The sequence below is a fragment of the Aquarana catesbeiana genome, linkage group LG12 (assembly GCF_042186555.1).
Source record: "Aquarana catesbeiana isolate 2022-GZ linkage group LG12, ASM4218655v1, whole genome shotgun sequence".
In the NCBI taxonomy this organism is placed as follows: domain Eukaryota; kingdom Metazoa; phylum Chordata; class Amphibia; order Anura; family Ranidae; genus Aquarana; species Aquarana catesbeiana.
This window is the reverse complement of record NC_133335.1, coordinates 1,662,421-1,675,260: the sequence shown is the minus strand read 5'-3', so window position 1 is coordinate 1,675,260 and position 12,840 is coordinate 1,662,421. Positions and strand designations below refer to the sequence as shown.

Genomic DNA, 12,840 nt, shown 5'->3' with positions numbered 1-12,840 from the left:
TGTGTGTGTTTATTCCTGACAGTCCTTGTCACGATGCGCTCTTACTCAGCGCCAGGCAGTCTGAATGTGTGGGTGAGGCGTGGGACGAGACACGTGAAAGGTGTTTACCACGGGGCATCTGCCAAGTGTGAATCGCACTCTTCTGGCGCTAACCTGACTCCACGTGTCTGATCATCAGAGAAGGATGAGATCAGCGCCCATCCCTGCAGACATCTCCCTGTATACAGATTTCTAGAGCCTTTATAGAAAAGGATTGCTAGCTCTTCAGGTCAGTTTTGGCAGTCATGCAGGTGATTGTACTTACTGCATATTAAGGCAAAGGACATCCGAAGAAGCTTGAACTGACACTTCATCCCGGACCAATTCTAGGGGGAAAATAGTCACAGTTACTACAACCGCCCCAAATATATCTTCAAAGACCCCATAACACCAACAAGAGCAGTGCAACTCCCACCACACCCTCCATTTCCACCACATACAGCTTCACCCATTCCAGAAGAGAAGAAGACCCCATAACACCAACAAGAGCAGTGCAACTCCCACCACACCCTCCATTCCCACCACATACAGCTTCACCCATTCCAGAAGAGAAGAAGACCCCATAACACCAACAAGAGCAGTGCAACTCCCACCACACCCTCCATTCCCACCACATACAGCTTCACCCATTCCAGAAGAGAAGAAGACCCCATAACACCAACAAGAGCAGTGCAACTCCCACCACACCCTCCATTTCCACCACATACAGCTTCACCCATTCCAGAAGAGAAGAAGACCCCATAACACCAACAAGAGCAGTGCAACTCCCACCACACCCTCCATTTCCACCACATACAGCTTCACCCATTCCAGAAGAGAAGAAGACCCCATAACACCAACAAGAGCAGTGCAACTCCCACCACACTCTCCATTCCCACCACATACAGCTCCACCCATTCCAGAAGAGAAGAAGACCCCATAACACCAACAAGAACAGTGCAACTCCCTCCACACCCTCCATTCCCACCGCATACAGCTTCACTCATTCCAGAAGAGAAGAAGACCCCATAACACCAACAAGAGCAGTGCAACTCCCACCACACCCTCCATTCCCACCACATACAGCTTCACCCATTCCAGAAGAGAAGAAGACCCCATAACACCAACAAGAGCAGTGCAACTCCCACCAAACCCTCCATTCCCACCACATACAGCTTCACCCATTCCAGAAGAGAAAATGACCCCATAACACCAACAAGAGCAGTGCAACTCCCACCACACCCTCCATTCCCACCACATACAGCTTCACCCATTCCAGAAGAGAAGAAGACCCCATAACACCAACAAGAGCAGTGCAACTCCCACCACACCCTCCATTCCCACCACATACAGCTTCACCCATTCCAGAAGAGAAGATGACCCCATAACACCAACAAGAGCAGTGCAACTCCCACCACACCCTCCATTCCCACCACATACAGCTTCACCCATTCCAGAAGAGAAGAAGACCCCATAACACCAACAAGAGCAGTGCAACTCCCACCAAACCCTCCATTCCCACCGCATACAGCTTCACCCATTCCAGAAGAGAAAATGACCCCATAACACCAACAAGAGCAGTGCAACTCCCACCACACCCTCCATTCCCACCACATACAGCTTCACCCATTCCAGAAGAGAAAATGACCCCATAACACCAACAAGAGCAGTGCAACTCCCACCACACCCTCCATTCCCACCACATACAGCTTCACCCATTCCAGAAGAGAAGAAGACCCCATAACACCAACAAGAGCAGTGCAACTCCCACCACACCCTCCATTCCCACCACATACAGCTTCACCCATTCCAGAAGAGAAGATGACCCCATAACACCAACAAGAGCAGTGCAACTCCCACCACACCCTCCATTCCCACCACATACAGCTTCACCCATTCCAGAAGAGAAGAAGACCCCATAACACCAACAAGAGCAGTGCAACTCCCACCACACCCACCATTCCCACCACATACAGCTTCACCCATTCCAGAAGAGAAGAAGACCCCATAACACCAACAAGAGCAGTGCAACTCCCACCAAACCCTCCATTCCCACCACATACAGCTTCACCCATTCCAGAAGAGAAGATGACCCCATAACACCAACAAGAGCAGTGCAACTCCCACCACACCCTCCATTCCCACCACATACAGCTTCACCCATTCCAGAAGAGAAGAAGACCCCATAACACCAACAAGAGCAGTGCAACTCCCACCACACCCTCCATTCCCACCACATACAGCTTCACCCATTCCAGAAGAGAAGAAGACCCCATAACACCAACAAGAGCAGTGCAACTCCCACCAAACCCTCCATTCCCACCACATACAGCTTCACCCATTCCAGAAGAGAAGATGACCCCATAACACCAACAAGAGCAGTGCAACTCCCACCACACCCTCCATTCCCACCACATACAGCTTCACCCATTCCAGAAGAGAAGAAGACCCCATAACACCAACAAGAGCAGTGCAACTCCCTCCACACCCTCCATTCCCACCACATACAGCTTCACCCATTCCAGAAGAGGAGATGACCCCATAACACCAACAAGAGCAGTGCAACTCCCTCCACACCCACCATTCCCACCACATACAGCTTCACTCATTCCAGAAGAGGAGATGACCCCATAACACCAACAAGAGCAGTGCAACTCCCTCCATAGCCTCCATTCCCACCGCATACAGCTTCACTCATTCCAGAAGAGAAGAAGACCCCATAACACCAACAAGAATGGTGCAAGAAGAAGAAGAACCAATCTGCAGCAGTCACCCCCTGGAGATGACTGCTGTGGTAACAGAACTACACTTATTACCAAAAGTATTGGGACACCTGCTTTTAAAACGCACATGAACTTTAATGGCATCCCAGTCTTAGTCCGTAGGGTTCAATATAGGTTTAGGAGGGTGTCTATGGGAATGTTTGACCATTCTTCCAGAAGCGCATTTGTGAGGTCAGCTACTGATTTTGGACGAGAAGCCCTGGCTGCAGTTTCCACTCTAATTCATCCCAAAGGTGTTCTATGGGGTTGAGGTCAGGATTCTGTGCAGGCCAGTCAAGTTCCTCAACCCCAAACTCACTCATCCATGTCTTTATGGACCTTGCTTTGTACACTGGTGGGCAGTCATGTTTGAACAGGAAGGGGCCCTCCCCAAACTGTTCCCACAAAGTTGGGAGCATGAAATTGTCCAAAATGTCTTTGTATGAAGACGCCTTAAGAGTTCCCTTCACTGGAACTAAGGGGCCAGGCCCAGCCCCCGATAAACAACCCCCACACCATAATCCCCCCTCCCTCAACACCATAATCCCCCCTCCACCAAATGATTTGGACGAGTGCACAAAGCAAGGTCCATAAAGACATAGATGAGTGAGTTTGGGGTGGAGGAACGTGACTGGCCTGCACAGAGTCCTGATCTCAACCCGATAGAACACCTTTGGGATGAATTAGAGAGCAGACTGCGAGCCAGGCCTTCTCATCCAACATCAGTGCCCAACCTCACAAATGTGCTTCAGGAATAATGGTCAAGCATTCCCATAGACACCCTCCTAAACCTCGTGGACGGCCTTCCCAGAAGAGTTAAAGCTGTTATAGCGGACTAAGACTGGGAGGTCATTAAAGTTCATGTGTGTGTAAAGGCAGGCGTCACAATACTTTTGGGAATATAGTGTATATACAACATATATATATATATATATATATATACCCACAGAGCCCACCAACATCATTCATGCAGGAGACAAAGCTCACCATCACAATATTGGCCAGATGAGCGGATATGATGGCGTACACTCCACCGGAAGATCCAACCACGGGTGCCGTCATGTCAGCCAGAGACACGGCCAGAGACCCTGAGAGACAGAACAATGTCTGAGATAAGAGCAGAATGTCCCATCTGTTGTCATTTGTGGTTGTGAAGGTCATGGATACAAGGAAAGGCTGAGAGTCTCTTGGAAAGTGATGGAGACATCAGATGGGAAGGTGATGGAATCAGGACACGTCTCATGGAATCATCACTAACCTGCCAGGACACGTCTCTATCTCGTGGAATCACCACCAACCTGCCAGGACACGTCTCTATCTCGTGGAATCACCACTAACCTGCCAGGACACGTCTCTATCTCATGGAATCACCACTAACCTGCCAGGACACGTCTCTATCTCATGGAATCATCACTAACCTGCCAGGACACGTCTCTATCTCATGGAATCATCACTAACCTGCCAGGACACGTCTCTATCTCGTGGAATCACCACTAACCTGCCAGGACACGTCTCTATCTCATGGAATCATCACTAACCTGCCAGGACATGTCTCTATCTCGTGGAATCATCACTAACCTGCCAGGACACGTCTCTATCTCGTGGAATCACCACTAACCTGCCAGGACACGTCTCTATCTCATAGAATCACCACTAACCTGCCAGGACACGTCTCTATCTCGTGAAATCACCACTAACCTGCCAGGACACGTCTCTATCTCGTGGAATCACCACTAACCTGCCAGGACACGTCTCTATCTCATGGAATCATCACTAACCTGCCAGGACACGTCTCTATCTCATGGAATCATCTCTAACCTGCCAGGACACGTCTCTATCTCATGGAATCATCACTAACCTGCCAGGACACGTCTCGTGGAATCACCACTAACCTGCCAGGACACGTCTCTATCTCATGGAATCATCACTAACCTGCCAGGACACGTCTCTATCTCATGGAATCATCACTAACCTGCCAGGACACGTCTCTATCTCATGGAATCATCACTAACCTGCCAGGACAGGTCTCTATCTCATGGAATCACCACTAACCTGCCAGGACATGTCTCTATCTCATGGAATCATCACTAACCTGCCAGGACACGTCTCTATCTCATGGAATCATCACTAACCTGCCAGGACAGGTCTCGTGGAATCACCACTAACCTGCCAGGACACGTCTCTATCTCATGGAATCATCACTAACCTGCCAGGACACATCTCTATCTCATGGAATCATCACTAACCTGCCAGGACACGTCTCGTGGAATCATCACTAACCTGCCAGGACACGTCTCTATCTCATGGAATCATCACTAACCTGCCAGGACACGTCTCTATCTCATGGAATCATCTCTAACCTGCCAGGACACGTCTCTATCTCGTGGAATCATCACTAACCTGCCAGGACACGTCTCTATCTCATGGAATCATCACTAACCTACCAGGACACGTCTCTATCTCATGGAATCATCACTAACCTACCAGGACACGTCTCTATCTCGTGGAATCATCACTAACCTGCCAGGACAGGTCTCTATCTCATGGAATCATCACTAACCTACCAGGATACGTTTCGTGGAATCATCACTAACCTGCCAGGACACGTCTCTATCTCATGAAATCATCACTAACCTGCCAGGACACGTCTCTATCTCATGGAATCATCACTAACCTGCCAGGACATGTCTCTATCTCATGGAATCATCACTAACCTGCCAGGACACGTCTCTATCTCATGGAATCATCACTAACCTGCCAGGACACGTCTCTATCTCATGGAATCATCACTAACCTGCCAGGACACGTCTCTATCTCATGGAATCACCACTAACCTGCCAGGACACGTCTCGTGGAATCATCACTAACCTGCCAGGACACGTCTCTATCTCATGGAATCATCACTAACCTGCCAGGACACGTCTCTATCTCATGGAATCATCTCTAACCTGCCAGGACACGTCTCTATCTCATGGAATCATCACTAACCTGCCAGGACACGTCTCGTGGAATCACCACTAACCTGCCAGGACACGTCTCTATCTCATGGAATCATCACTAACCTGCCAGGACACGTCTCTATCTCATGGAATCATCACTAACCTGCCAGGACACGTCTCGTGGAATCACCACTAACCTGCCAGGACACGTCTCTATCTCATGGAATCATCACTAACCTGCCAGGACACGTCTCTATCTCATGGAATCATCACTAACCTGCCAGGACACGTCTCTATCTCATGGAATCATCACTAACCTGCCAGGACACGTCTCGTGGAATCATCACTAACCTGCCAGGACACGTCTCTATCTCATGGAATCATCACTAACCTGCCAGGACACGTCTCTATCTCATGGAATCATCACTAACCTGCCAGGACACGTCTCTATCTCATGGAATCATCACTAACCTGCCAGGACACGTCTCTATCTCATGGAATCATCACTAACCTGCCAGGACACGTCTCGTGGAATCACCACTAACCTGCCAGGACACGTCTCTATCTCACGGAATCATCACTAACCTGCCAGGACACGTCTCTATCTCATGGAATCATCACTAACCTGCAAGGACACGTCTCTATCTCATGGAATCATCACTAACCTACCAGGACACGTCTCTATCTCATGGAATCATCACTAACCTGCCAGGACACGTCTCTATCTCATGGAATCATCACTAACCTGCCAGGACACGTCTCGTGGAATCACCACTAACCTGCCAGGACACGTCTCTATCTCATGGAATCATCACTAACCTGCCAGGACACGTCTCTATCTCATGGAATCATCACTAACCTGCCAGGACACGTCTCTATCTCATGGAATCATCACTAACCTGCCAGGACACGTCTCTATCTCATGGAATCATCACTAACCTGCCAGGACACGTCTCTATCTCATGGAATCATCACTAACCTGCCAGGACACGTCTCGTGGAATCATCACTAACCTGCCAGGACACGTCTCTATCTCATGGAATCATCACTAACCTGCCAGGACACGTCTCTATCTCATGGAATCATCACTAACCTGCCAGGACACGTCTCTATCTCATGGAATCATCACTAACCTGCCAGGACACGTCTCTATCTCATGGAATCATCACTAACCTGCCAGGACACGTCTCGTGGAATCACCATTAACCTGCCAGGACACGTCTCTATCTCATGGAATCATCACTAACCTGCCAGGACACGTCTCTATCTCATGGAATCATCACTAACCTGCCAGGACACGTCTCTATCTCATGGAATCATCACTAACCTGCCAGGACACGTCTCTATCTCGTGGAATCATCACTAACCTGCCAGGACACGTCTCTATCTTGTGGAATCATCACTAACCTGCCAGGACACGTCTCTATCTCGTGGAATCATCACTAACCTGCCAGGACACGTCTCTATCTCGTGGAATCATCACTAACCTGCCAGAACACGTCTCTATCTCGTGGAATCATCACTAACCTGCCAGGACACGTCTCTATCTCGTGGAATCATCACTAACCTGCCAGGACACGTCTCTATCTCGTGGAATCACCACTAACCTGCCAGGACACGTCTCTATCTCGTGGAATCATCACTAACCTGCCAGGACACGTCTCTATCTCGTGGAATCATCACTAACCTGCCAGGACACGTCTCTATCTCGTGGAATCATCACTAACCTGCCAGGACACGTCTCTATCTCGTGGAATCATCACTAACCTGCCAGGACACGTCTCTATCTCATGGAATCATCACTAACCTGCCAGGACACGTCTCTATCTCATGGAATCATCACTAACCTGCCAGGACACGTCTCTATCTCATGGAATCATCACTAACCTGCCAGGACACGTCTCTATCTCATGGAATCATCACTAACCTGCCAGGACACGTCTCTATCTCATGGAATCATCACTAACCTGCCAGGACACGTCTCTATCTCATGGAATCATCACTAACCTGCCAGGACACGTCTCGTGGAATCACCACTAACCTGCCAGGACACGTCTCTATCTCGTGGAATCATCACTAACCTGACAGGACACGTCTCTATCTCATGGAATCATCACTAACCTGCCAGGACACGTCTCTATCTCGTGGAATCACCACTAACCTGCCAGGACACGTCTCTATCTCGTGGAATCATCACTAACCTGCCAGGACACGTCTCTATCTCGTGGAATCATCACTAACCTGCCAGGACACGTCTCTATCTCGTGGAATTATCACTAACCTGCCAGGACACGTCTCTATCTCGTGGAATCATCACTAACCTGCCAGGACACGTCTCTATCTCGTGGAATCATCACTAACCTGCCAGGACACGTCTCTATCTCGTGGAATCATCACTAACCTGCCAGGACACGTCTCTATCTCGTGGAATCATCACTAACCTGCCAGGACACGTCTCTATCTCGTGGAATCATCACTAACCTGCCAGGACACGTCTCTATCTCGTGGAATCATCACTAACCTGCCAGGACACGTCTCTATCTCGTGGAATCATCACTAACCTGCCAGGACACGTCTCTATCTCGTGGAATCATCACTAACCTGCCAGGACACGTCTCTATCTCGTGGAATCATCACTAACCTGCCAGGACACGTCTCGTGGAATCACCACTAACCTGCCAGGACACGTCTCTATCTCGTGGAATCATCACTAACCTGCCAGGACACGTCTCTATCTCGTGGAATCACCACTAACCTGCCAGGACACGTCTCTATCTCATGGAATCATCACTAACCTGCCAGGACACGTCTCTATCTCATGGAATCATCACTAACCTGCCAGGACACGTCTCTATCTCATGGAATCATCACTAACCTGCCAGGACACGTCTCTATCTCATGGAATCATCACTAACCTGCCAGGACACGTCTCGTGGAATCACCACTAACCTGCCAGGACACGTCTCTATCTCGTGGAATCATCACTAACCTGACAGGACACGTCTCTATCTCATGGAATCATCACTAACCTGCCAGGACACGTCTCTATCTCGTGGAATCACCACTAACCTGCCAGGACACGTCTCTATCTCATGGAATCATCACTAACCTGCCAGGACACGTCTCTATCTCGTGGAATCATCACTAACCTGCCAGGACACGTCTCTATCTCGTGGAATCATCACTAACCTGCCAGGACACGTCTCTATCTCGTGGAATCATCACTAACCTGCCAGGACACGTCTCTATCTCGTGGAATCATCACTAACCTGCCAGGACACGTCTCTATCTCGTGGAATCATCACTAACCTGCCAGGACACGTCTCTATCTCGTGGAATCATCACTAACCTGCCAGGACACGTCTCTATCTCGTGGAATCATCACTAACCTGCCAGGACACGTCTCTATCTCGTGGAATCATCACTAACCTGCCAGGACATGTCTCTATCTCGTGGAATCATCACTAACCTGCCAGGACACGTCTCTATCTCGTGGAATCATCACTAACCTGCCAGGACACGTCTCTATCTCGTGGAATCATCACTAACCTGCCAGGACACGTCTCTATCTTGTGGAATCATCACTAACCTGCCAGGACACATCTCTATCTCATGGAATCATCACTAACCTGCCAGGACATGTCTCTATCTCATGGAATCATCACTAACCTGCCAGGACACGTCTCGTGGAATCACCACTAACCTGCCAGGACACGTCTCTATCTCGTGGAATCATCACTAACCTGCCAGGACACGTCTCTATCTCATGGAATCATCACTAACCTGCCAGGACACGTCTCTATCTCGTGGAATCACCACTAACCTGCCAGGACAAGTCTCTATCTCATGGAATCATCACTAACCTGCCAGGACACGTCTCTATCTCATGGAATCATCACTAACCTGCCAGGACACGTCTCTATCTCATGGAATAATCACTAACCTGCCAGGACACGTCTCTATCTCATGGAATCATCACTAACCTGCCAGGACATGTCTCTATCTCATGGAATCATCACTAACCTGCCAGGACACGTCTCTATCTCATGGAATCATCACTAACCTGCCAGGACACGTCTCTGTCTCATGGAATCATCACTAACCTGCCAGGACACGTCTCTATCTCATGGAATCATCACTAACCTACCAGGACACGTCTCGTGGAATCACCACTAACCTGCCAGGACACGTCTCTATCTCATGGAATCATCACTAACCTGCCAGGACACGTCTCTATCTCATGGAATCATCACTAACCTGCCAGGACACGTCTCTATCTCATGGAATCATCACTAACCTGCCAGGACACGTCTCTATCTCAGGGAATCATCACTAACCTGCCAGGACACGTTTCGTGGAATCACCACTAACCTGCCAGGACACATCTCTATCTCATGGAATCATCACTAACCTGCCAGGACACGTCTCTATCTCGTGGAATCACCACTAACCTGCCAGGACAAGTCTCTATCTCATGGAATCATCACTAACCTGCCAGGACACGTCTCTATCTCATGGAATCATCACTAACCTGCCAGGACACGTCTCTATCTCATGGAATAATCACTAACCTGCCAGGACACGTCTCTATCTCATGGAATCATCACTAACCTGCCAGGACATGTCTCTATCTCATGGAATCATCACTAACCTGCCAGGACACGTCTCTATCTCATGGAATCATCACTAACCTGCCAGGACACGTCTCTATCTCATGGAATCATCACTAACCTGCCAGGACATGTCTCTATCTCATGGAATCATCACTAACCTGCCAGGACACGTCTCTATCTCATGGAATCATCACTAACCTGCCAGGACACGTCTCTGTCTCGTGGAATCATCACTAACCTGCCAGGACACGTCTCTATCTCATGGAATCATCACTAACCTGCCAGGACACGTCTCGTGGAATCACCACTAACCTGCCAGGACACGTCTCTATCTCATGGAATCATCACTAACCTGCCAGGACACGTCTCTATCTCATGGAATCATCACTAACCTGCCAGGACACGTCTCTATCTCATGGAATCATCACTAACCTGCCAGGACACGTCTCTATCTCAGGGAATCATCACTAACCTGCCAGGACACGTTTCGTGGAATCACCACTAACCTGCCAGGACACATCTCTATCTCATGGAATCATCACTAACCTGCCAGGACACGTCTCTATCTCGTGGAATCATCACTAACCTGCCAGGACACATCTCGTGGAATCATCACTAACCTGCCAGGACACCAGCAAAGTACACAAATCCGATCCTCAGAGTGCCGTGTACCATCTCCAGAGGGACCCCCACCAACAACTGCAGAGCCACATTCACCCCCAAATGTTCTATCCTGAGAAAGACAAAAGTGGAATTAGAGGTGAAACTCCGAGAACCCCCCAAACTCCTGTTACTGCAGAGAATGAGGAAGGGTGAGAGAGAAGAGGAGCAAGGGGGATAGAGGAGGGGAAAGAGAATGAGGAGGGGTGAGAGAGAAGAGGAGCGAGGGAGATAGAGGAGGGGAAAGAGAATGAGGAGGGGTATGAGAGAAGAGGAGCGAGGGGGATAGAGGAGGGGAAAGAGAATGAGGAGGGGTATGAGAGAAGAGGAGCGAGGGGGATAGAGGAGGGGAAAGAGAATGAGGAGGGGTATGAGAGAAGAGGAGCGAGGGGGATAGAGGAGGGGAAAGAGAATGAGGAGGGGTGAGAGAGAAGAGGAGCGAGGGAGATAAAGGAGGGGAAAGAGAATGAGGAGGGGTGAGAGAGAAGAGGAGCGAGGGAGATAGAGGAGGGGAAAGAGAATGAGGAGAGGTATGAGAGAGAAGAGGAGTGAGGGAGATAGAGGAGGGGAAGGAGATAGAGGAGGGGAAAGAGAATGAGGAGGGGTATGAGAGAAGAGGAGCGAGGGGGATAGAGGAGGGGAAAGAGAATGAGGAGGGGCAGGAGAGAAGAGGAGCGAGGGGGATAGAAGAGGGGATAGAGAATGAGGAGGGGTGAGAGAGAAGAGGAGCGAGGGAGATAGAGGAGGGGATAGAGAATGAGGAGTGGTGAGAGAGAAGAGGAGCAAGTGGGGTAGAGGAGGGGATAGAGAATGAGGAGGGGTGAGAGAGAAGAGGAGCGAGGGGGATAGAGGAGGGGAAAGAGAATGAGGAGAGGTGAGAGAGAAGAGGAGCGAGGGAGATAGAGGAGGGAAAAGAGAATGAGGAGAGGTGAGAGAGAAGAGGAGCGAGGGAGATAGAGGAGGGGATAGAGAATGAGGAGAGGTGAGAGAGAAGAGGAGCGGGGGGATAGAGGAGGGGAAAGAGAATGAGGAGAGGTGAGAGAGAAGAGGAGCGAGGGAGATAGAGGAGGGAAAAGAGAATGAGGAGAGGTTAGAGAGAAGAGGAGCGAGGGAGATAGAGGAGGGGATAGAGAATGAGGAGAGGTGAGAGAGAAGAGGAGCGAGGGGGATAGAGGAGGGGAAAGAGAATGAGGAGAGGTGAGAGAGAAGAGGAGCGAGGGAGATAGAGGAGGGGATAGAGAATGAGGAGAGGTGAGAGAGAAGAGGAGCGAGGGGGATAGAGGAGGGGAAAGAGAATGAGGAGAGGTGAGAGAGAAGAGGAGCGAGGGAGATAGAGGAGGGGATAGAGAATGAGGAGAGGTGAGAGAGAAGAGGAGCGAGGGGGATAGAGGAGGGGAAAGAGAATGAGGAGAGGTGAGAGAGAAGAGGAGCGAGGGGGATAGAGGAGGGGAAAGAGAATGAGGAGAGGTGAGAGAGAAGAGGAGCGAGGGAGATAGAGGAGGGGATAGAGAATGAGGAGAGGTGAGAGAGAAGAGGAGCGAGGGGGATAGAGGAGGGGAAAGAGAATGAGGAGAGGTGAGAGAGAAGAGGAGCGAGGGAGATAGAGGAGGGGAAAGAGAGAAAGAACGAGTGAATAAGGAGGGAAGAACAGAAATAGAGGGAATGTGAGTAATCATGAAAGGATAAAGGAAAGGAAAATGAAGGAGAGGGGAGTAAACAGGGAGAGGAAAATAGAGGCGGGAAGAGTGAACGAGGAAGGGAGAGAGAGAAGTGGAGGAGGGGAGAGAGAGGAGGAAGTGAAGGAGGAGGAGAGAGAGAGAGAGAAGAGCGGAGGAGAGGAGAGGGAAG

General features: G+C 49.8%; 1 protein-coding gene across 3 annotated transcripts in view; it reads right to left on the bottom strand.

Moving 5' to 3' along the window:
- LOC141113799 (rhomboid-related protein 3-like) overlaps window positions 1-12,840 on the bottom strand; it is a 72,435-nt gene that overhangs the window by 16,026 nt on the left and 43,569 nt on the right. For all 3 annotated transcript variants that reach the window (XM_073607091.1, XM_073607089.1, XM_073607090.1), the window contains 3 exons: window positions 10,953-11,065; window positions 3,768-3,868; window positions 305-365 (listed from right to left, as the gene is read on the bottom strand). In XM_073607091.1, the coding sequence (XP_073463192.1) occupies window positions 305-365; window positions 3,768-3,868; window positions 10,953-11,065 (275 nt within the window). The remainder of the gene's footprint in view (window positions 1-304; window positions 366-3,767; window positions 3,869-10,952; window positions 11,066-12,840) is intronic.